Genomic DNA, 25655 nt, shown 5'->3' with positions numbered 1-25655 from the left:
TGTTTGTTTGTTTGTTTATTAAGATCCCCATTAGCTGCTGACATACAGCCGCTAAGGTGTTCCCTGGCCAGTTGAGAAACATTGTCCCTTCAGCGTGTCCCGGAAAACCTCATCAGGGAGGTGTCCAGGTGGCATCCTAACTATATCCCCAAGCCACCTCAACTGGCTTTTCTCAGTGTGAAGGAGCAGCGGATCTACTCCAAGCCCCTCCCAGATGACTGAGCTTCTCACCCTATCTCTAATGGAGAGCCCAGCCACCCTGCAGGGAAAACTGGTTTCGGCCGCTTGTATCTACAATCTCGTTCTTTCGGTCACTACCCTAAAGCTTGTGACCATAAATGAGCGTAGGAATGTAGTTCAACCAGTAATTCAAGAGCTTCGCCTTCCAGCACAGAACAGACCGGTACAACACACTTATCACTGCAGACACAGCACCAATGCACCTATCAACCGTGTGCTCCCTCTTTCCCTCGCTCGTGAACAGAGCAGGGTCCAGCCAGCCGCGCGGCGTTTCTGCTTGGGCTACGGAAACGCCTTAATGGGGGTTGTAGCTTTTCACTAACCAATCAGAATGGACATCAAAATACGTTATTTTCCCTGCTACGTTCGTCGAAATAAAAGTCTACACTGATTGATCGTGTCGCACCGCCACGGCTAAATAAAAGCCACCACACCTATACATTTTTTTTAAAGATATTGCCATGACTCCAACTTGTTCTTTCTGTTTCGGATCTTTATTCCGGGTCACTGTTGGTCGCAACCCACGCCTTAACTTCAGGAAAAACAACGTTAACGTGGATAAAGCAGGAGGCGGGACTTAAACACAGGTTCGGGTTTGGAGAGCATGGAGCGTGCTCATGTCAAACCAGTAGCACGAAATGAAAGGGCAGGGTGAGCACAGCTGATCAATAACTGTATTAAAAAAGACAGAACAGATAGATGAGCGGAGAAAATATCTTATTTTGAAATATCGGAGGTGAAGTAACATCTCAGGACCGAATAAGAAGAAGGGGCTTCCCGTTTTGGAGGGGGCGTTCTCGTTTACAAACCAAAACGCACCTTTTAGCGGCTGGCTGGATGAATTTGCGTGAACAAGACTCCGAGATACTTAAACTTCTCCACTTGAGGCAGGACCTTGTCCCTGACCCGGAGAAAGCATTCCATCCTTTTCTGACTCAAGACCATGGTCTTGGATTTAGAGGATTTGATTCTCTAAACGTCTCCCTACACTTTACGCAAATGAGTTGACTAAGTTTAAAAGAAACTAATTAAACATAACCCAACACCACTACCCTGTGATGGAGATAATGGTGGAGAATGTGCATCAGTGGGCTTCACTGTGACCCTGTTGTTATAACAGAGTATGACAATACAAGAATTTGTGAATATTAGGGGCAGCAGTGGCTCAGGGGGTAGAGCGGGTTGTCCAGTAATCAGAAGGTTGTAGGTTCAATCCTGGCAAGACACTTAACCCACCTTGCCTGCTGATGGTGGTCAGAGGGACCTGTGATGCCTGTGCTTGAAAGCCTGTCCTCTGTCAGTGCGCCCCAGGACAGCTGTGGCTACATTGTAGCTTACCACCACTGTGTGAATATGTGTGTGAATGGATGATTGATGCACTTAAGTGTAAAGCGCTTTGGACTCCTCTGGCTTTGAAAGGTGCTGTACAAGTGCGGGTTATTTATCACTATTTTATTGTAAAATGTATTTTTTGTATTTTCCTATGTATAGGGAAATGTTGCTAATTCAGCTTGTATTATAATGTGCAATTGAGTATTTTGAATAAATAGATGTTGAGTAAATAGTTTGGGTTTGTGTACAAACACATAAATACTCATTTCTATTAAAGGATCAGTAGAATTTAGATCCACATTTATCTTACTGAACAAAGCCAGCGTGGGATGTCTACTGTTGCATACCAAAAAGCCTGTGTTGTTTTCACACTGCTGTATGTATAAATTATTAATGGCCGCCGAGAAACAGTTTGTTTTGCTGGCAAAAAAACACCAGAATTGTATATTAACCAGAGATGTCCCATTCCGATGTTGATATTGGGAGTAATTTGATATCAGCCCAAAAACAGTGAATCGGATTATATCGGACGCCATCAAAAATCAATATAAGCAGTCTGTTCACATTTTTGCAACCAACTGGTAAGAAAACAGTCATTTGTTTTCATACTTATTGTTATTGGCTTTTCTTCTCCGATTGAGTAATATCACCTCATCAAGCCTTTCATACATTCCACTTTACATAATAGGTAAAAGTATGATTATTGCTGATATCGTATCAGATTGATATTGGTATAGGTAAATACTGAAGGCAGCAATATCGGTATCGTATCGGAAGTGGAAAAGTTGTATCGGGACATCCCTAATATTAACCAGTAACAGGAGCGTCCCAGAAGATATTTCCTTCTTCTGCTAAGAAGCCACAGCATCTTTTTGCTTTACTCTATTGGATAAAGAAGGCTAGAGGCTAACTTTGAGCTAACAATGCTAACGGCGAATTTGAAGCTACTTTTTTGTATCGCCGACAACTCGATATCACAGTGACGTCAACTTACTGTGTGTGACTCTTGTCTGCTTGTCATCTAGAGCAGGGGTGTCAAACTCATTTTAGCTCAGGGGCCACGTTGCAAGAAATCTAGTCCCAAGTGGGCCGGACCGGTAAATTAAAAACAACTTCAGATTGTTTTCTTTGTTTTAATACAATCAATATAAAACAAAGCTGGAGCCTGAGGACAGTGTATCCAAAATAGTACAAGTACAACACCTGAAGTGTACTTGAAAATTTGAAAAAAAAAAAAAAATAAATAAATAAATAAATAAATAAATAAAAATCCCTTAGTGATTCAAAGAGCTTACAGATCACATGGCTAGATCAGTTTCGTGCAGCACTTAAAGTTTATTTGACTCATTTTACTTTACATCTTTTAGCTTTCACCGGCACATCAATATCAGGAGTCACATTTTGAGTGGCGGACAACTTCAGGATGTGATTCTAGTTCTTGTGTGAGCCTTGAGCACAGCTTTGTTTTATTTATACTCATTACAGAGAAAACTTGCTCACAAAGATACGTTTATTATCACTCTACATTGTAAAGTATGAAAATAAAGTTTACACAATCATCTCGCGGGCCGGATTTAACCCGCTTGCGGGCCGGATTTAACCCGCTTGCGGGCCGGATCCGGCCCGCGGGCCGCATATTTGACACCCCTGATCTAGAGTCTTCTGGTGCTGATCTGTAACTGGCAACCGTCATGAAACTCTTGAACCGGAGGGGCATGTTTAATACATGGACTACATTACCCAAATGTGACAACAGGATGTAATTTTTACTTCATGCATCTTTAATATTCATGTCCTGACCTAGTGGGTGGGGCAAACCAGTCTTTTCATTAAAGATCTAATTTATCGGTTTTTGTTTGACTTTTATCAGGGCTCCTGTGTCATTGTGAGCCTCAACAGAGCTCCTTGTGCTTTGTAGAGGCTCAAAGACCATTTTCCCAATTATAAATTAACTGTATTCCCCTGAAACTTAATGTTATGCTGTATTAATTTCATTCTAACAGAAGAGGGAGCTGTTGATTTTTTTTTAGGATCATGCCATTTCATAACATGTCTCAACTTTTAGCTCTAATAATGATTTTATTTAAGTTACAACAATTGAGGCTGACTATCTAACCTAGAGTTTATTGCATTGCCAAATTATTGCAGGGCAAAAAATTCAAATAAAAAAACAGAGAGGGGCATTTGTGTGCTTCTTATTTGAATGTTTACCAGCAAAATAAACTCATTAAAAGCAGGTTATCTTTGCTTAGACAGCAAACCTACGATGAAGATCGCCATAGCAACTTAAATCACTTAACAGCCTTTAGTGTTTGCCTGCAGACGAGTCAAAGTGCATCTGCACTCCCCCAGTCACTCACACCGAGTGCATTCCACAGCAGCAAACATGCTGAGACAATTCTCTGAATTGATCCGGGGGAGGAGGATTCTGGCGAGGTTGTCCCAATAATCTCCTAAAAAGAGACACAAGATGCACCAAGGACCTGAGGATACAGCCTACCGACACAGCAAACAGAGACCAAAGCCCTGTCATCCTGCTGGACTTATACAACTCAGTATTACTTACTCGAAAACATTTCAGCTTTTCAAAGGCACAAGAGTAAGTTTGATACTGTTCAGGACACAAACCGCACAAATAATTCTCACACAGGGTTAAAAAAAAAACTTTTTCAGTCAAAAAGTTCTTCACGTGGGAAAAATATTCAGTCTTCCTCTGAATCTATTTCTCTCACAGAACTCAAATTCTAGTTATGATTCAGCTTCCTCTTTGAAGCGTGCGGGCAGGACACTGTAAAGCCGCAGCCTGACTTGTGTTTCATGCGGCTGAGGGAGATTACGCTCTGCTGAGTCAAGACAGGAAGACGAGTGAAACTCTAAATAAGTCTGCCATTTAGGTTGGCCTCTCAGGGTCTGTCACGTCCACCCACTAATTGGAAACTGGCAGCGGTGGGCGGAATTTGAGATTAATCAGTCATTCTACTTTAGGAGTTCAGGTGGGCTAATCAAAATGTCATGCAGTCTCAAATAGGACTGCAGAGTGTTGTGAAACAGCATGACTTTTCTTTCTGCTAAGACCTTTGTGTTCAAGGAAATGGCAGTTAATTGTCATTTCATCATGCATGAAGCAATCTTTAAACAGGTAGTATTGTGAAAATATGGATAGAAGGGATAAATAAGAGCTAGGTTTGGAGATGTAGTTTTAGTGATTCCTAAATGAGGAGCAATGCTGTATATCTCAAATAGAATATCACTTGTGCGTTGCAACGTTCAAGTATTAATTTCTGGATTTTTAGGCTTATTTCGGTATTTAAAGTGGCTGTGTGTAGTTTTTAGCGTTAATTTCTGGAAATTTACATCCGAATGTTGTTGAAAAGGAATAAAATGATGTCCTGTTGTTGAAAAATATTGGCGGCTTAATAACATAACCATAAAAATTGGGTCTAGAGTGCATAGGGTGCAGATCTAGCATCTTAGATGCCATGTTTCCTTCTGGCTGGCTCAGGGTCCTGCCCCCGAAAATTACGTCATGCTAGATGATTGGCTGGATTTTCGTCTTTACTATGTTATCACATTTGAAAAAAATGTAGGCTGTAGGAAACATGAGTTTAATAACAAAACTGCTAAACTCTTTCCAAAACCTATGGGAAAGAACAACATCGAAAAAGAGATGCAATATATTTTGGCCAGTAGTAGTAGGCGGGTGCAGGACCCCGAGCAGATCCAGAAACTACAGCGCCAGAAAACTACAATTGGCATTGCATTCTCTCGATGGAATTTACTGAATCAAAGTCTGAAGAGTCCCGCCAAGGGTTGCAAGGGATGCTTTCTGCTCTACGGGTATACAGCATTTACTGTAGCGTTTTGTTTAAACTAGCGACAGTCATGGCGATATGGTGTAAAACTACCCTGGAATGTATGTACTGCCCCCTAGCGCCAGGAAACTGCATGCCACTTCAAACAGGAAGATGTGCTAAACTTGCCAAATTTTTCATCACTTTAATAATATTTTTGTGAGTTTTTTTGTCACAGATTCCTTATATTATGGAAACCCATTCCCGCCAATCTAATTGAAAAAAAAATCTCATAATTATGACTTAGCTATCTGATAATAATTAGAAAGTGTCTCCTGATAATGAGATGGTGTTGCAGTATAATGAGATATCTGTCATAATTATGAAATACAAATATGTATATTTTTTTATCAGGGTGGCGGTTATGGGCTTCCATACATAATTAGCCCTGAGTGTGGAAATGAAATAAATGACACAGACACTGTAACAAAGTTCATAATGTACTACTTTTCAAGTATTATAAATGTTTGTTTATGTGTCTTGTTTTAAAATGTCCTCATTGAATTTAATTTACCACTAACTTCTTTTAATTTGCAAACATTAGTATTTGCTGTCATTATTACGGACTTGTTTACATTTTAACCCTGGATTTGGGGCCCTTTTATATTAATTTCTTCTCTACCTCCATCACGCAGCTTGCATCATATAAAAAAATAACAATTTTAAGGCATTAAAACTTTACAAGCGAAGCTACCATGATGTCATGGTTTCATTTATCAACTTTTATTATGCAAAGAATTTCATCATCATCCGGGCGGAGCTGTTGGACCGACGAAGAAAGAGAGGCTCCTATTGGACGAGCCTAGCTGTCAATCAAGAAAGGGATTGTGCGTCATTTCCGTTGTCAGGTGGTGCTGTCGCTGTGGAAAGATGCGATCAGCGGAGGCTTTTCCTTAATTGCTCATTTCAGTAACAGAAGCTAAACAAACCAAAAGCAAACCTCTGTGGTCTATCCTGATTAAGCTAATCGCTCCGTACGCCCACCGCCGCGTCCATGCACGAAATGTCTATAATCTGAGGCGACGACGGAGATCGTACCCGGCGGTTTTGGCTCGAGGTAAGCGAGGCTTTTCTCTTGACACAGCGCTAGCCAGCTGTAACGTTCCCCACTTTGTTTAAATGGCCTTCCGGCTGCCTTCCAGCTTCGCGTTAGCTCAAGTCGGTACCTTGTGGTATTTTAACCTGTCGAGAACATTTCAAAGAGACGTTGCTAACAGTTGCTTTGTACAGTTTGCACTCCGTGTGTTGTCCCTTTGTGTGGCTACTCTGTTGTTTCAGTATTTAGCCGAACGGAGTTGTCTCCACCGCCGTGCCGAGTGTAAACACAAACTCGTTTTTGTGTGCTTTTAGCGAATTTGTGTTTCATCAGCGCGTCTGGTGTTAAACGCCGGTGCAGCGCGCTATAGCGTGTAAAAACAACACATTAGCTGGTGCACGATAGGTGAAATGCCATTCATGTGCTGGTTGTGTCCGAATTCCAAGGCTTAACGTCAGCGTTTGTTTTTTTTTACTCCAGAACAGAGTGTCCAGAGCTGCTTGTGAAAAATGTCACCATCCTGTAATGTGTGACAGCCTGCGTGGGTAGTTGTGGGGGGGGGGGGGGGGGGGGGGGGGGGTTATAGCGTGACCTTGTGTCCGCAAGGTGGTCGTGTGGTCAAGGGCATTGAGATTGCTTTGATGTCCAATCAGGATACACGTGTGTGTGTGTGTGTGTGTGTGTGTGTGTGTGTGTGTGTGTGTGTGTGTGTGTGTGTGTGTGTGTGTGTGTGTGTGTGTGGTTGCTTCAGTTCTTCCTACATTGTTTTGACTTGTAGATTCATCAGTTTTGGATCATCATGACCATGCACCATCCGTTTTTCATCTGTGCTTCTGCTGTCTTGGTTTTTGCAATCAAGCATATTTTTCTTGCAGAGCCAGACAAGTGGCAAGCAGTCTAGGTTGGTGGATCTTGAGACACCTACGTGGTTGTTTTGTTCTGATACTATTTAAGGCGCCCACATTTCTCGTGGGCATTAGCAGCGTGTCTCTCCTCCTTTTGTGTGATATGATTCAGAGGCTGTATCTGTTCTTGTCCTCCCTCTGGTACACTCAGAGGCAGTTTTGCCTACCAGAACCAGTGGCTGTGCAGAGAGACACAGCGGTGTCAGAGGAGGATATCAGCATGCTGTCATCACAATGATGTCATTTGGGTCAGCGTGCAGTAGTGGGTTACGTCGACCTTTGCCATTTACATGCGTCTGGGGTTGGCTGCACAACTCTGCAGCTGGCTTTATTTACTCGAATAGCCTCAGGTTTGTTTGCTGTATATGTGTGTATCATTTTATGTGAATGAGTCAGATGAGTCGTTTTCCCTGCAGTGAGCTAATTTATACATATTTTTGTCTCATCTGCTGGATAAAAGAGGCAGTCCCTCATCCAGAGGCTTCGCGGGTCATGTTACCTGAGTAAGAAGCCGTATTGGCTGTGTGTGTGTGTGTGTGTGTGTGTGTCACTCTGGCTTGCACCATTAATGCTGTCATAAAGCCTCAACTCATCAGACTCGGTGGGTGATGACTAGCATGGATGGAGACAGATGGGCGAGAGACACGATGATGACACTGTCTGCTGTCTGGGATCACATAAAAGCCTCGTGGAAGTGAGAATTCATACTAGCCCTCACTGACTGCCAACTGTGCCCAAAAAAAAATAAAAAAGGCAACTGGCAATCTGCACAGAGAGGTTGTTTATTGATTAAAAAATAATTTTGGAATACCTCCCTTGCAAAATTTGCAGAATTTGTGGATTTGCACTTTTATAAACATAACTGTCAGGACAAAAAAATATATATGCTGAAATGTTTTATTAGTTTTTTTTATATTAAATATTTTGTTTTGGGGACAATGATGGCAGAGGAGTTAACCATAAACAGAGGGGTTGCAGGTTTGAGCCCCATCTGTCGCAGTAGTCGTGTCCTTGGACAAGACACTTAACCCGCCTTGCCTGCAAGTGGTGGTCGGAGGGACCTTTAGTGCCAGTGCTCTGCCAGTGAGCCCCAGAGCAGCTGTGGCTACATCACTTTCAGTATGTGAATGTGTGTTTGTATTGTAAAGCACTTTGGGGGGTTGTAGGGCCCTAGACAGTGTTGTATCAAATACAGGCCACTTACTAGGGATGCACCGTTCCGATATTGATATCGGATATCGGCCCAAAAACACTATCGGATTATATCGGACTGCATCAAAAATCTCTGATGTTAGCGGTACATTCCACTTTAAATTCCATTCCAGCAATTCTATCCAGCAGCGCCCAGATCCAGCGTGCAAAGTCCACGTGATCAGAACAGTGTGTGCTAGCAAAGTAGCAAGGAACGATGTCGGCCATGTGGCGGTATTTTTGTTAAAGTCAGGAAAAGACAGTTTAGCTCAGTGCAACACTTGTCATGCACAAGTTTCCTGTAGTGGAACAGAACCGGGGAACATTAATATGTCCAACCTCATCGTGCGTTTGAAGCAGGACCACAAAACATTGCATGGGGATTTTTGCAGTGTGTGAAATTTAAACTTTACACACTCAACTTGTAGAGGTTGGTCAGTGAGCAATATTGTTTTTTTTTTCTTATGCCCCTAACCTCAGCTGTTAACATTTATGCAACCAATGTAAAATTGGTCATTTTTTTATACTTACTGTTGCTGGCTTTTGTTTTCTGTTTGAGTAAAATCACTTTATCAAGCCTTTTATACATTCCACACCATGGAATAGAAGCATGTATGATTTGTGCTGACCTCATATTGGATTGATATCGGTATCGATCAGTACTGAAGGCTGCAATATCGGTACCATATGGGAAGTGAAAAAAGTTGCATCTGGACATTCCTACCACTTACCACTAAGTCTTTATATATATGGCTGTTCTTGTTTACATTTTTTGAGAGGGTTTGTATGAAACCTTTTAGGGATGTAAGAGAAATTATAGACACCCTGAAATTTAACTCATTCACTGCCATTGACGACTAAAGTCGTCATTTTAGATCAACCGTTCACTGCAAATGACGACTAAAGTCATCATTTGCATTTTTTTACTGTTTGAAAATCTGAACGAGCCCCCGCACTGAGAGAACAAACATCTCAGCCCTGAAGCCGATCTTCATCCGCATACGTCACACGTCACGTGATCAGGAAGCAGAACATCCATTTGTTAGGGGATCGTTTTGGGCCGTTCCTGTAAAAAAAGTGAGGCGCGAACCAGAAAAGCGTCTGCCGATCACAATTCCACAACGGATTATGAAAGAACGGATAATGCTGAAAACACGCAGATTCTTCCTGATGTAAGAGGTGAGTCTCCGCTAGGGCTGTCGCGGTAACCGCAAGAAGAAAATATCGCGATATTAAGAAACCCACCGCGCTGCATGACGTGCCACCGCCATTACCGCACTTGATTAAATCTCGCGACAGCGCATGCTGAGAGGAAAAGTCCGCGCTGATCGAGGAGATAGTTCACATGGAAGATGGAGGGAGCGGTGTCAGTGCGTCAGCTGCAGCCCAGCCAGACCTTGGAGCAGGCAGTGCTGCCACCAGCGGCAAAGAAAAAAACGCTTAGAGACCTGCTGAAGTCACGGACAAGGACGTCTTCTGCAACTGTCCCGAAGAGAGTTAGAGCCGAGCTGGAGCTCACTCGCTACCTGCAGGAGGAACCCATTGACCCTAATGAAAACCCTCTGACATGGTGGCGCAACAACCACGAGAGATTTCCATTGCTCTCCAAAGTCGCATGTAAGTACATGTGTATTTGCGCAACAAGCGCACCATCCGAGAGGGTTTTTAGTGTCGCTGGAAATGTTGTCACCACTCTCAGATCCTCTCTCAAACCGCATAAGGTTAACATGCTGGTGGTCCTTGCGCGTAACAAGGACATGACCGAGTTATAAATCACAGTTACGCCGGGGACACACCGGCCGCGGAAGCGCCGCGAAAATGGGACCGCCTTCATTCGGTGCCCTTGTTAAGCTATTCTAAGCGTCTGATCTGAACTGAGAAACGGCGAGCAGCGAACGAATTTCGTGAGCGATTCGCTTCTCGGCGCTTCCGCGGCCGGTGTGTCCCCGGCGTTATTCTTGTGTGTGAAAGTGAACTGACTGTGCCTGGGACATCTCATTTTGTTAGATGTTGAAGCCAAATTTGCATTTCAAAGTTAAACCTCCTGAATGTTGTTTTTAAGTTCAGTCAGAGAATGCCGTTACTGCCCTTCGATCTGCATTTAATAAAGTGTCAAAAATGGCCATGTATTTTTTCTAACATTTTTTAAATGTGTAAGCACAATGTTTCAAAGGAAATATTGCCATGAGTTTAGTAATTAACAAACAAATTTGCTAAGTACATAAATAAAAACGGGGTGCAATAATATCGCATACCGCAATATTGAGCTGCCCTGACTCACTGCAGGGGGAATTCCTCAACCGCGACAGCCCTAGTCTCCGCTTTGTTTTGGTTGTTTTGGCGTTGACATCATGCTAGCACGCAACGTTCTGTGACTCTTAAAAAAACAGTAAAACGGTGAGAAACGCTGGCAGCGAAGGCCGTTAGCGATCAGGAAACGGCTGGCAGTGAATGAGTTAACGATATTGTGTTATGATACCAAAGCAAAATTTAAAAGCACTGTGTTTGTTTTCTAACGGAGAATATACATGCCCTTATTTACTGTGTTTCTTTTGTTTGGTATAATTCAAACTCCGACTGCTAGGTGGCAGCGGTTCTGACTGCTTTCATTGTGACGGAACCACGAGATCTCACGATAACTCTGGATGTGTCTTGGAAGTAGCCTGGCCTGCCAGACTCCTCCTCTGTTTAATTCTGCACAGAGAAAGGGTCTGGCAACTCTCCTGTTCAAATAACCCCACCTCGTGAGAATTCTAACCGAGCCAATCAACACTGAGTAGCATACGACACACACCATAACGCCGAGTTTGTCGAACATGGCGACTGAAGCGGAGTTCGCTGCGCCTCTTTCCCCTGTTCTCAATGACTTGGACACAACAAGTAGACGCGCTAAAAGTCTTTCTTCTAAAGAAAGATGTTTGCGCTGTCCCCAGACTCCATTTTAACTACAGCTAAACAACTACAGGGTCCCGGACGTCACACACAGCGACGCTCAGTTCCTCATAAACAATAAAGACAGCAGCGGAGTTCGCTGCAGCTCTTTCCTCTGTTCTAAATGACTTGAATGTCTCTAAAACCACAATTAGAGGCGCTAAAAGCCTTTCTTCTAAAAAGAAATAAAAGATGTTTGCACCGTTGTTAGACGCTGTTTTTTTTTTTACTACAGCTAGAAAACTACAGCGCCGTGCGATATGGTCGGGATTTCAGTCTTTTTTTCTGATTGGTTACTTTTGAGCTGCCTAGTCCCGCCCCTCATGCGCCTCTCTGCCTGTGAGTTACCAGACTCTCTTCTCTGTGCAGATTTAAACAGAGGACGAGTCTAGCAGGCCAGGCTATCTTGGAAGCATCTGGCCTGATATTCCGATTAAGTCCAGCCTCAAATATCTCATGGCTTTCAGTATCCTTTTTCTCCAACGTCACCTGATCACATGGGTCTGCCATATCAGATGGCAAAGGCACAGTAAACAGTGAGCAAAACAATGTTTAGTATGGCTTCATCTAGTTCAAGCCCAGTTCACTTGTGGGCCGACTTTGTCTGCTAGTTCTGCCAACTGCACAGCAGCTATTACCATTTTACTGTGAAAACAACTAAATGAAAGCAATAAAAGCCACAAACTGGTTTGTTTTGACTAGCTTCAATGAAGTTTCAACATGTGTGAACAGTCTTTTTACTGTCCGCCATGTTTAAGGGGGTGGTCCCATGAAGAGCAGCCTGATGTCACGTGCAAAGGGTCAATATGTCGTACCGCCTCCCCTGTAACGTTATACAAATGGCATCACCAGATACTCGCACATGTTAGAGGTTTGGAGACACCTTGATTGGTTGTCACCCAGACATTTAAATATTTCCATCCAGTGAAAACTTGGGATGACTGCAGGGTGGCTCATTCCTCTCGATGTGTGGCTCTACTTCCTCATTACGAGAAACAGATGGTGTTTCATCACACAGACGTTCGGTATCAGCTGAAAAGAATGCACACCTCTCACTCGCTGGCTTCAGGAAGGTAAAGGAGATCGGCTCGGTCGGTTAAAGTAGCTTAACAGCGATGTGTCACACTCACTGGCATGCACAACCCTGCTTCCTTATCGCCCTGCCCACAAACCTGGTGGCTTTTCTTTTATATTTTACATTTCTGCCTTGGTAAAACATGCACTCCCTTTTAAAGTGAGGTCTGTATAGATAAGCCGGCTGTGCAGATTAAAAATCCAGGGATTTTCTAAACCCAAGTCCACCGCTGCAGGATTAAAGAGACCAACCATGAAGACTTCTGTTTGGCTCGTTTTGTGCTTTTATGGAGATTGAATCTGAGGTGTTGCCCTTGACACCAACCGCCATTATTTTAAATGGAACCTTAATGGGTTTGCTTTAGCATTGAGGTGTGTAAATGTGTGTGGAGGGGGCAGGAGCTGCCCTGAACTCTCTTTACTCATGACCAGCCTGCGTGACCTCTGCTGAAGCTCTACGTTCGCTCTTAATTCTTCATTAATGCCGTTTTTCTTAAATTACCGTCTAGATTCTAGACTTTATGACACAAAGTGTTACGATCTACCTTTTAGAATGTGTCTTTACCACCAGGTGTGTGTTTTCCCTCTTACTTGACTATCTTTAGCCCACAAACTAATCAGATTTGTTTCCTCGTAGAGCTCCAGGATGTCCAAGCGGCGCTCGTCAGAGAGGGGAGCTGGAGAGACGTCGAGGGCCAGCCAGCTGCAGTGTCCCGGGATAAATGGCAGTAATGCCAAGAGAGCTGGCCCCTTCATCCTTGGTATGGGATTTTATTACCACGTTTTACCCAAAGTGTTCAGAAGAAGTGGCAGCATTTATTTGCAGAAAACTCGGGAGAACTGTGAGCTGCGGAGGGCTTACCTACTCCCGCCTGGGACAAGAATTTGAGGAATTTTGCTGATCCCCATGACATTGGCCAGAAAGGCCCAAGTCTGAGTTGGAACAACTTTTCTTCCTCCATTCTTTCTCGTTGCCTGTTTGTTTTTCTGTGCCTAAGCTATTTGCAGCATTTGGTGCCAAAGGCAACGTTACACGTTGGGTGTTGATGGGCACACGCACATGGAGCCCTTAATGAGTTACAGTGAGAGCACATGCTCTTTTGCTTACACAGCTGTTCTTTTCCTTACCCTTGCAGGACCTCGCCTGGGCAACTCACCGGTGCCGAGCATAGTTCAGTGTTTGGCCAGAAAAGACGGCACAGACGACTTCTATCAGCTGAAAGTAAGTCTGTCGGAGTCTGTGCGTTCTTTGCTGCGATCGCTGTTTCACTTTTGTTCACACAGTCGCTTAAACCTCAACAGGCGATGCAGAGTCAAAGCAGTAATGTCTCAGAAGATCCTCGAACCTTTGACCTTTCTTTGGTGTTCGTTTTATTGCCCGTCTTTCACAGCAGAATGTGAGCCTGGAAGCATCTTTACTAGGATCATCTGATGCTTTTCTAACAACTCGGGGGGGCTCTAAAGTAGGGTGAGAGGATAAAGAAGGAAAGGAAAGCCGTTCACCTGGACGTCCTCTCCAAAATCACCATTTGGGTGGTGAAGCCCGGGGCACACTGTGCTTTTCAGCTGTTGCACATGACTGTTTCACGCCACGAGGCACAGTGCACGGTCCAAGATGACACCGAACCAAACTGCACGATGTCTCGCTCTAGCAGGACACGCTAACGTCATGAGCACACTTGCAGAAAAGCAAACGTTACTAAAAGCCGACAAACGGCCAAGACGATGATGAAGAGAGAAATAAGCTCCACCCTTACCACTTTTTCTTATTCGACTCCAAACATAATTACAAAAAGAAGTTCCTTTGTGTGGCCTCCTCTGTTGCTAATGCTGCTCATGCTACTCTCGGCACTAGCTGTTCGTGCGACTCTTTGGGCGTACGATCGTTGGTTTATTGCAGATGGGAGTCGTAGGTTTTCAAGCAGTGTTGGAAGACTTTTGGAGGTGGACTTTGGTCGTGAGCGTGCTCAGTAAGCTGTAGCCATGGATTGGGATTGTGTCTAGGATGGCCGGAAACGCATTGTGCTGGTTTTAGGGTTGGGCGTTGTTTGAATTTGAACGATTTTGGTTCCAATTCTTCGTTTCGATTCTGGTTCAGAGCGATTCTCAATTCTGATTCAAGAGGCAGGGTCAAAAACGGTACACGTTTTGAATTGGCCATCTAACCGAAGGACTCACTAGGTGGAATTTCTGAACTTTCCCATGAATTTTAATTCCATGAACTATCTAAAGTTTTAAAAGTTCAAAAGTTTCTAAACTTTCTAAAGAACTTTCTAAAACTTTCACACGCTTTAGAACTCGTAACGCTTTTTGCAAATTCTTCTTCGTTGTTATTTGGCAGACTGGATATCAAATAAAAAAATTGGAATAACTCCAGGGAAAAAACGGAAAATGCATCCCAGTTGCAGTCGATGCTCAATGCCCAACCCACATGCTTATGCAGAGGTCACTCCCGTGTTCTTCTGTCCGCTCTGATCTGTGATTCTGTTCAGACGTAGCGTCGTGGTTTCATCCTCTTGCTCTGTCATCAGATCCTCACGCTGGAAGAGCGAGCGGACTCTGCCGGGGAGACTCAGGAGGAGAGGCAGGGGAAGATGCTGCTGCACACAGAGTACTCACTCCTTTCTCTACTGCACAACCAGGATGGGGTGGTACACCACCATGGCCTCTTCCAGGTAGGCTTACACCTGCCCAGAAGTTCCTTTATACACATCTTCAGTCAGATGTCCCGGGTTTTAAAGAACCGTGTCTGGGGTCATACTCACCACCATGTGGGGGAGATTTCTATGTAACTGAGCTTAGATGACGTATTCATCGTACTTGTGTAAGGAACAGCTCAGTACCATTAGCTCTGTTAGCAGCCGTTAGCTTGTCATTAGTCCAGCCAGCTCTCCGTATCAAGGGTGTCTCAATAGAGAAGCGGAAGGACCATTAAAAGCTATATTTATCTGAGTCACTCTCTGTTCACGGCCTCATTCATTCATACCCCCGCTCACCTGCCATCCCATCTGCCTCTAACTTTGTTATTGTTCCATCAGCTCTCTATCTCTGCGTTCCTCTTTGTCTCTCTTTCACATCCTGTCCATTTAACCCCCCCGATGTTCCCAGAATAGCCGCGGTGAGCCGTGCAGCCCGACTCATCTAGGCCCGCAGTATTGATTGGATTATTATAGTGGCTGTATGCTGTCAGAGCTGCAGACTGCATCTGCAAAAATCAAAAAAAGAGGCAGAAAACGCTGAGCCCGATGCAAAAATGAGCAGAAAACAAGTAGAGTGTGAAGGCCAGTGTCCGTGCTGTGGCTTCTATCTCCCTGACGCAACACACGAGCCACTGATTGTTCTTCTGTTTCCTCGCCAGGACCGAGCCTATGAACTCGTGGAGGACACGGAGGCCCACAAAGTCCGCAAGATGAAGAAACGGATCTGCCTTGTACTCGACTGCCTGTGTGCTCACGATTTCAGCGACAAGACGGCAGATCTAATAAACCTCCAGCACTATGTCATAAAGGAGAAGCGGCTGAGCGAGCGCGAGGCCATTGTCATCTTCTACGATGTGGTGCGTGTGGTGGAAACCCTTCATAAGGTCAGTCCTAGGATTAGTCCCCTTTAAAAAGGATTTCTTTATTTTTCCTTAACTCATTCACTGCCTTCCGTTTCCTAGTCAGAAAAGCTCTTCGCTGCCAGCGTTTTTCAGCGTTTTCACTGTTTTTTAAGAGTCGCAGAACGTTGCGCTCTATGATGATGTCAACGCCAAAACTAGCAAACAACCAAAACAAAGAGGAGACTCACCTCTTACATCAGGAAGAATCGGAGCGTTTCCAGTGTTATCTGTTCTTTAATAATCCGTTGTGGAAGTGTGATCAGCAGAAGCTTTTCCGGTTCGCTTTTTTTTTTTTTTTTTTTTTGCAGCGGCCCAAAACGGTCTCCTAAAGCCGGGCGGACACTGTGCGACTTTTTCACTCGCAGTGTTCAGCTTCAGCTCAAACTGTACGACTTCCTCGCAGAGCAGATCTCACGAGTCATGTGCTCACACTGCACGACCCAGTTCTCGGATGCGACCTGACTGCTCACACTGTACGTCTGGTAGCAACACGTCGGACCTAAAAATATGCTAAAAATAGCAGTTTTTACACAACACGTCAGACTTTTTTGTCTTGTTTCGCCTGTTGTCCTTCGGGAGTGCTGCAGGAGGACACACAGGGATTTATGGGGGCTGGATGAGCAAAACGAAATAAAGAAAGTAAATCTGTGTTTTGTGATCAGTTTAATTTGACATGAACACCACAAACACGCTTTCTTGATAATCTTTGTGAGTAAAAAAACGTGTAGAAACAAAAACGAACAGCGTGTGTTATTAGGGAAATAGCGAGCGAGTGGCGTTGATGCAGGATTGCGCATGCGCCGTGAGTGGTTCTGATACTTTTTGGGTCGCAGCTGCTCGCAGCGCCGCTTCAACAGTGCGATACCCTCACGAGGGACGAGCGAAATTTTAAACACGCCAAAAGTCCCTGCGACCTCACGACTGCTGATCGGCGGCTGGTCACGTGGTGTTAATCGCCTCTCGTAACCCCCTGTACACTACACGACCGCTCGGCGCAAAACTCGCCCCGATGTCGTGGCTTCTCGCACGACTGGAAAATCGGCTCAAAAAAGTGAAATAGTCGCACAGTGTACGCCCGGCTTAACACATGGATTTTCTGCTTCCTGGTCACGTGACGTATGCGAATGAAGATCGGATTTAGAGCTGGGATGTTTGTTCTCACGGTGCAGGGGCCTCATTCCGACACCCACACAGTAAAAAATGCAAATGACGACTTCTGTCGTCAATGGCAGTGAATGAGTTAATGGGGAAAACTTTCAAACAGCTTTCGGACTAACTTGAGCAGAAGTAGCTTTATTTTTTGTTTTGATTAGTCGTTTCCAAAGCTTGCGCGCCCCTCCCTGAAACACAGTGTGACTTTCTTGTCCCTTCTCCCTTTTTCTGCAGAAAAACGTTGTGCACAGAGACCTCAAGCTGGGAAACATGGTGCTGAACAAACGGTAAGGCTTGTCGATCACTTTACTGGTGAGAGAGCTGGTATTTTCTCCTGCACAGTTCTGTGCAGGATGCCTCAGTGGCCCCAGCAGCTCGGAGCTTTAAACCAGGTCACATTCTTTGACCAAGAGTGAGATTCCTCTCGAAAGCCTGAAGACTCTCGTGCATGAGAGTGAGTCTGTCAGCGAGCTGAGTAATGATATGATTCATTCGCTCTGTTTGGGTTTTGGAAAGTGAACTCTGGTGTTGAGCAGAACAGAAAGATAGTCTGCCTCCGCTTTGATCTCAGTGGGAAAGTGTTTGGGATTGAGGGCGAACGAGCAACGCTGCGATCCGGCCGAGGATACCTCGGGTCAGAGGGCTGCAGCTCAGATGGGACACGCAGGATGAAAAACAAGTCATCTGTAAACTCGGCAACCACCCGAAGCATAAGCAGAGACTTGTTTGTTATTCTCTCTGTGAAAGGAGCTCTGTGATTGGCCAATTTTTTTATACAGAACATGCATTTGAAAAAAAGTAGTTTGAGTTTAGAAAGAAATGCGTGGCTACAGGTTCAAGACTAAAGGACTGCAGCTGACACACACACACACACACACACACACACACACACACACACGTGCGTGTCAGAAGTTCTGCTGTTTAGATTCTTCATGAACTTCAGGCAACTCGGAGCACATTGTGCCGGCTGAGGGACTGAAAACCGACTTACTGCAGACAGTAACACGCTCATTTCCCAGTAGCAAAACACGACCAACATAAAGTTTGGGATTATCTCTAAACTCGTATTGTTTTATTTTTACTTTTTCTCACACCTGGACTCCTAAATATAAAGCATGTTTGCATCTCCCACCAGTGATCATAACCGAGGTTCTCCAAACTGTTTCACCTGTATAAAAGGTCTGAGTACGCGCCTTTAGAGCTCATCTTCTTATTGCACACACACTCTGCGCCTTCTACGGCAGCCCCCTAACCCCCTCCACCACCAGCAGCAGCAGTAAAAGCAGTAGTGATGAAATAGGAGAGTGTTTTGGCCAGGGGACGCGGGTTGGTGGGGAGAGGAGCAGACGAGCAGAACACTTCGTCCCAGCTGGAGACAAAGGAGCTGTGCCAGAGGCTCAATAGCTTACAACTGACTCACTGCAGTGCAGGCTACACACACACACGCACGCACACACACGCACGCACGCACGTCTACACAGATAATCAACATTTATTTACTCTACGTTCTGTTTTGTTTTTCTTCTATTTACATTTTCCGTTTGTCTTCTTGGTGCATCTCCACGCTTCATTCGCGTGGCTGCTTGTCATCCCAGCTCAGATGGGTGTCACGGTGCAGTCAGAGTGGGACCATGTAGGCTGTTCAGATGCATTCTGGTTCAAAAGCCCCCTCGTCATCGTTCTGGGAATCGCACCAATGACAACAGTTTATGCAACAGTGCTGTGCTTTCCTCTCACAGCTGTTGGGAAGTCAGGATTTCCTGAAAATGTGATGTCCGTCTCAGCTTATTTTTGTTGATGAGAGCATAGATGTGAGGGGGTGGGGGGCATTTTTAAATTAAAACTTGGCAACGAAAACGACGAGCTGTTATCGAGGCCTTTAAATAACCGACCCCCAACAGTTCTGAGAAATGATATTTGCTGCTTTATGAAGAAGCTGCCCTGAGTTTAACCTCCTTTCTCGTCATCCGGTGTATTTTTATTAAGGGGCGGAAAGGAGAAGTCACTGGAGCATTTAGGTCTCTGGTTTCCTAGCACACTCCGCATCATGTGACCAGGAAGCAGGGATGGTGCGGTCTCGCTGCAGTCCTCGGGGAGTCTTGCCTCATGAGGCAAACACACAATTTCATTTATCCAATCTCCGGTGCAAGAATAGAAGCTCGGGTCGCGATGCACGCAGACTCTTGTAAAGGAAGCCTTTCTGTTGAGCAAGAAGCTCCTCTCCGTTGGCTGGTTTGCGTGCAGTGCACAAAGCCGCTGTGTGGCTTAGCAAAGCAGCTAGAAAAAGGGTTCAACCCCACAGTGACTGCTGTGCAGGGAGGATCGAGGCTGCGTGTTGGACAGGCGTTTGCTCCAGGTGCTGTAATGGGAGCAATAGATGTGTGTGATGGACCAGGGTGTGAAAGTGAGAGAGAAAAGGGGAAGCTGTTGACCTCAGGCTTTTAAGAAAGCGGATGTGGGTAAAGAGCGTGATGCAAAGAGGACCCGAGCCGTAGACGGTGGCCGCTTTCTTGTGTCATGATGAGTTTTTTTTCCCTACAGGCAAGCGCTCACGGTGCCTTCGACTTCAGACGAGTACTGGCAGGTTTCACTCTGTCATAAGAAAGCTAAATTTACTTTGATGACCTATTTTAACGCCTTTCTTCAAACACCAAATTACGTGAAGAGTGTCAGATTTTAATTCAACGATTTATAGAGTTTTGTTTTATTATTATTATTCCAAAAGAGTCGCAGTGGCACAAGCACACGTTTCAAGTCAGTTTTGATTGATTGCATTATGAATATTTATAAATTATTTTTGCAGCTTTTAATCAATTAAGACATACCTTAAAGGTGCAGTATGTAAGAATGACATCCTGTGGTCAGATTTGGTTACTGCAGCTCATTTTTCTGAACAAAACTTTACTTTTTCATTGCTGTTCTGTGAGTTTCGAGGCAGTTGCCAGTTATGGAAGATTCTAGGTGATAAGCGAAGATGAGTCGCGTACAGCAAGGTGATAAGTAGATAAAACATTGTCATATCTGGTGTTGGCACGGTTGGGTGTTTTATGGTAGGGAGCACTTACTGCACTTATTACGGTAATACGTCTCCCAGATTAGAGGACGTCTGATTGTTTACCATCTTGCTGTTATAGTTCTGAACGACTCATTAAAGGAAGTAAAACGCCATGATTGACTCATTATTCACTTCACACACACTCGATATTTCACTGTAATATCGAGTTTTTGGTGACTGGAAAAACGGTTTCAGATATTTTTTAAAGCAGACTATTTGCTTCTAATTCACTGTTAGCATTGTTAGCTCAACGTTAGCCAGTAGCCTGCTTCACCTGATATTAGAGTAAAACAAAAACATGTCATGGCTTCTTAGTGGTCCAAGAAATAACCTCTGGGTCACTCCTGTTTACTGGCATCAGTTGTTTAATGCTGGTGTCGAATTACAAAATGCCGCGCTGCAGCGTTAGCTTAGGACAGACTAGGCAACCTCACAAACTCACTGACTGGAAACGGTAGCTGCGGCCCTCTTTTGTTTTTGCTGGCTGAGAAGGAAATCCGCTTCAATGTAACCTTCCTCCCAACACGACTGACACATTAGACCGTTTCGTTAATTCACGTACATTTTGCTCCTTGGAAATTGGTGCTGACAATTTTTGTGGTTTTATTTTTTGTTTGTGATTATTTGGAGCTGAAACTGAAATTCTTCACCCAGCCCGTGACCATGTCAGGCGACACGAGCTCATCCTTCCTCAAGTCTTTGTTTCTCAAGGCCAGCTAGTGCTTTATGTCCCCAACATCCTCAAAATGAGTTTATATTGACCACATTAAACTGGAACTATTTGATACATTTCACCAGGTTTAAGTTAAGTACAACATAGTATTCATCAGATGTGTTCCTTTTGATCTGATTCAAGGACTCATCGCATCACCATCACTAATTTCTGTCTGGGGAAGCATCTGGTGAGTGAGGACGACCTGCTGAAAGACCAGCGAGGGAGTCCCGCCTACATTAGCCCTGATGTATTAAGTGGTGAGTGAAAATGTGACACGTGTCAAACCTTTAAAATATTTTTTTATGAGCGGAAAATTGTTTCAAGCTTCTGTCTGACTGTCCCGTTGCTTCTGACACCTTGAAATTCCTCTCCCAGCAGTCATACCTGTGTTGCTTTCATTGATCGCGTGAGTGTAAAAATGTCATCACGGCCGGTAAAAGGGAGGAATCTTGATGTTGTTTTCAAGAGAAACTCAATAATCCAAATAAAATGTGGCAATTTCAGAGCTAAAAGCTCTGAGAGAAGTCACCCGTGAGTGAGTCACAAAAGAACCGAGGAATCCTTCTGAAGGCATTGTGCAACGTTAGCAGTTCAGTCCGCTGTTTGATTTTCCAATTATTAAGCAACGAGTAGGATGCTATGTCGCAACCCCGGACTGGTAAAACCCCTCTTCTCTGTAATCGCGGGGATGTTGCACCTTCTCATACATACAGAGGGAGCTGCCTTCTAACACTTTTGGTCTGAGAAAAGCTCGGATCGGCTTTTGTTCCACAGCTGCCCGTTGTTCGTTGCCCAACGACGGTCCACGAGGACTGCACTCCACTAACGCCGACGCTCTTCCACCGTAGCTGCACCGGTTTGATCACGGACAGGGTTGCTGAGCAACGTCTTGTGCAGCGTGGATTCACAATGGTTTCAAACACACACATTTTCTGTCCAACCAGTTAAAAAGCTGCAGATAAAAGCTCCACACACAGATCAGCATAATGTGACACAGGCACACGATGAAACGGCATCAGTGACTCATGCACTGATGACTCACTAGAGGGAAACTACTCCCATCCCCCGCCTGTGTGTGTGTGTGTGTGTGTGTGTGTGTGTGTGTGTGTGTGTGTGTGTGTGTGTGTGTGTGTGTGTGTGTGTGTGTGTGTGTGTGTGTGTGTGTGTGTGTGTGTGTGTGTGTGTGTGTCACAAGCTTTAACATAATTGCTCACTGCTGTTGCTGTCGCCACCCTGGCTGTAACATGGTCTACGCCGGTAATGCACGGCTGTGATGGTAACCCCATCCTGCTCCTGCCAGCTCAGGAGAAGCTTGCATGCTCTGAGCAGTCGTGCATCTTAAGGTTTTTCCGTGTTTTTATTTTTAAAGTGGAACCAACAATACGTCCGGCTAGTTTACCACGAAACGTCCGCAGACTGTTGGGTCCGTTCTTCCTCCCTTTCTGTTTTCTGTCAGAAATGTGAGTTTCTCAATTATAAAGTTGTTTTTCCTGCAAGATAAACACTTTTAGTCAACTAAAATGAGTTAAACCACCAGCGACTGGACACAAACACTTCCACAGACCAGTCAGCTTTTTAGCACCGCCCCCCCGACCCGACGCCAAAGTCCACCCACGGTTCTGAGAATGTGTAAGGAGCCGTACGAACACTGAGTCAGTGCTTGTGTTTGTGTTTGCTCGTTTTGTTAATCATCAGACCGGCTCGCTCGACGGGGATTGGACTCGTTCCGTGCTCGCTCACGTCTGAGTCATGAGGATATAAACTTTTATTGCGCCAAATTAACATCACGCTTTGTGTCTTGTGTTTAGGTGCTGTTGTTAATTAGAAAAACAAACTCAAATGCCCTTTTCCTCCTGCCATAGGTCGTCCGTACCATGGCAAACCCAGTGACATGTGGGCGCTCGGCGTGGTCCTGTTCACCATGCTGTACGGCCAGTTTCCTTTTTATGACAGCATACCTCAAGAGCTCTTCCGGAAGATCAAAGCTGCAGAGTACTCTATCCCCGAGTGAGTGTTTGCAATCACACATAGACAAGAGTTATCTCATTCATGGTCATTCATTCACCATCGAGCTTGGTTATGGTCTAACAATTTAAGGGTATTTTTCCATCCTCATCCGTCATTCAAAGCTTCAATGATGGACAGGCCTCAGATGAAGTTTAATTTCATGCATCTACAGAAAACTTTTCCCATTTTCTGTCCAGTTTAAGACCTTTTTAAAGTGAACGTTGTAAGGCTGGGGTTAGTTTTGTCGTTAAACGTGCTCCTTTCTTCTCCCTCCGCCCCACAGAGACGGCCGTGTGTCAGAGAACACGGTGTGCCTCATCCGAAAGCTGCTGGTGCTGGACCCTCAGCAGAGACTGACTGCAGGAGAAGTGCTGGAGTCGCTCAGCGCCATCATCGCCTCGTGGTAAATGCACCCTCTGCTGGACGGTTGAGAAACTACATCAGGATTTGTAAATTATCAGGCAGCAAAAAGCAGTCGGTCTGTTCGATGAGTCGGGGAGCTTAGCTCCGTTGGGTGCTCTGCGGACGGCAGTGAATAGTTTCTTCTTTGTTGATTGTTTTGTTTGTTTGAATCGTAGGCAGTCCATTTCATCGATGAGCGGCCCTCTGCAGGTGGTTCCAGATATCGATGATCAGCTTAATCACCCAGAACATCTACAAGAGGTGAGATTTACTCAGATGTGTGTTTGCAGGCCCAAACCACAAATACGTCTGGATTAACTCTTATTATTAATTTATGATGAACTTATTCTAAGCCACAGATCCACAGCTGCTATTGGAGAACGTGTTTTGATTGCGGTACACCGAGTTGAGTATATTCTCTTCACCCAGGCCAAGGCGATTGAAGAGTCTTCACAGTACGAGTTTGAGAACTACATGCGCCAGCAGTTGCTGCTGGCGGAGGAGAAGAACACTTGCCACGACGCCAAGAGCTTTCTCAGCAACCGGCAGTTTGGCAGCATCCCACCTGTTAGACGTCTGGGCCACGACGCCCAACCCGTCAGTCCGCTAGATGCTGCCATCCTCGCCCAGCGGTTCCTCCGGAAATAGCCCATGGTCGCCCACTCCAGAGAGCAAAGACACCTGCAGAGACCAGAACGGACTCCGAAGAGAGAGCCCTGGGACTGAGCTGGCACTCGAGGCCCCGCCGGAGCTCGCAGAGCAGAAAAGACTCGTATTCGTGGATTCTGCAAGCCAGGCAAAGCAGATGGAAGGTGGGCACCAAAACACATTTCCAACTCCGAGCTTCTGCCTGTCTGGATTCCCTCTCGAACGTTCAAAGACCAGGATGGAACTCTGAGCCAAAGGTTCCTTGCCCTCAGGTCGCCAACAGTCACTGTGCAACAAGTCGGTTGGCTCAGTCACGCGTGGCGCCGACGCGCGGCTGTGCCTGTAGTGTTAAAGAAACTCCTCCTCCTCCCACCAGATCTCCTTGTTGCAACACGTCCCTCTCAATTCTGGATCACCAGAGCAATACAGGTCCAGAATCATGTAGCACCCATCCCCACCTTCCCATCGTGGTTTGGTATTGCCTCAAGTCGGATCACTTATGTATACCTCCAGTCTACCTTCCTCCTCTAAGTCGTTACTGTTCTGTCCACCACTCTGACTTCAAATCAATCTACCTCTTTGTCTGTCCTCTCTGTCGGTAACCCGCGCTCGCCGTTCTGAGACGAGGGATTGTAACAAACCAGTCTTGTCGCAGTGAAATTGTCATGAAACCTTTTCAGTGGTTTCTAAAGATTTTTGAATAAGCTTTGTTTCATTTACCTTGAATGAGTAGCATTTTGTGTCTTTATCGTTGAAGAAAACCTGAAAGTCGTTTGTGCGTTGTCCTGCTTCTGCTCGCCTCCGTGGAGATCTGTCCTAGGCAGCTAGTGTAGGGTTCCTGGGAGTCACAATGCCAAGAACTGAATGAGGCCAAAGCGTTCCTGACGCTAACTCTTCCTCAGTGTCGCCACACGGCACTGGCATGTTTCCATTGCCAGAAAAAAAAAAAAAAATCTTTTCTCAGCCAAGGAAAACGGTACTCCCGACTCATTTAGAACATGGCTTCCAGGTAGCTTCCCTGTTTCCCCCTCATTCCTAACAACTGTGGAAAAAGTGGTTTTTATTGGGGTGAATGCGAACCACCGTTCCACTTCCATACCCGTGTGTTGAGCTGTTGAACCCCTCAACCCTTTCTGCGACCCTCCTACAATCATGGTGTTCTGGTATTCGGCCTGCCTCTGCGGCAGACACTGTGAAAACCCGAACTGGGCCTGGCTGAATGTTTTTGGGAATACCACGAATGCTTTAGGATTGGAAAAGATCCCGTACGCCCCACGTTCCCACTCCGAAGCCCCACTCGTGCTCATCCTGCTTGTCCTATCGCACCATAAGGCTCTTGTGAGGCTTTAGTGGCCGGTGACCAGTACTGTAACGTTTCGTAGGTAAATGAAAACACAACTCATCGATTTTTAACTACTTCTGGGTTCGTTTGGCTTTTGTTTATTTATTTTTGGACAAATTCTGTTTTTATTCTTTTAAACCCCGTCGAAGCAACTTCTCAGTGACTGTTAGACA

At 45.1% G+C, this 25655-nt stretch overlaps 1 protein-coding gene across 4 annotated transcripts; it reads left to right on the top strand.

Moving 5' to 3' along the window:
- Positions 1-3965: 3965 nt before the first annotated feature.
- On the top strand, positions 3966-24909 carry stk40 (serine/threonine kinase 40). Of its 4 annotated transcripts, none has more exons than XM_054741005.2 (11): positions 3966-4171; positions 13198-13321; positions 13697-13782; positions 15092-15235; positions 15919-16143; positions 17548-17600; positions 21225-21340; positions 22946-23090; positions 23374-23493; positions 23669-23753; positions 23922-24909. In XM_054741005.2, exons 1-11 carry the CDS (start codon positions 4043-4045, stop codon positions 24138-24140), a joined length of 1446 nt encoding a protein of 481 aa, XP_054596980.2. In that variant the 5' UTR covers positions 3966-4042; the 3' UTR covers positions 24141-24909. The 4 variants fall into 4 exon arrangements, with proteins under 4 accessions (XP_054596980.2, XP_015805565.3, XP_070407183.1 ...); XM_015950079.3 differs by lacking the exon at positions 3966-4171 and adding an exon at positions 6266-6480; XM_070551082.1 differs by lacking the exon at positions 3966-4171 and adding an exon at positions 10051-10172.
- Positions 24910-25655: the final 746 nt, after the last annotated feature.

The sequence above is a fragment of the Nothobranchius furzeri genome, chromosome 5 (genome assembly GCF_043380555.1).
Source record: "Nothobranchius furzeri strain GRZ-AD chromosome 5, NfurGRZ-RIMD1, whole genome shotgun sequence".
NCBI classification, from domain to species: Eukaryota; Metazoa; Chordata; class Actinopteri; order Cyprinodontiformes; family Nothobranchiidae; genus Nothobranchius; species Nothobranchius furzeri.
Note: the sequence above shows the minus strand (reverse complement) of the source record. Positions and strands in the feature narration are given on the sequence as shown.

Coding starts and splice junctions, on each gene's coding strand:
- stk40 (XM_054741005.2), top strand. CDS start 4,043: ATGCACCAAGGACCTGAGGATACAGCCTACCGACACAGCAAACAGAGA. Junction 13,783..15,091: donor ACGACTTCTATCAGCTGAAA/GTAAGTCTGTCG, acceptor CTCTGTCATCAG/ATCCTCACGCTGGAAGAGCG. Junction 16,144..17,547: donor TGGTGGAAACCCTTCATAAG/GTCAGTCCTAGG, acceptor CTTTTTCTGCAG/AAAAACGTTGTGCACAGAGA.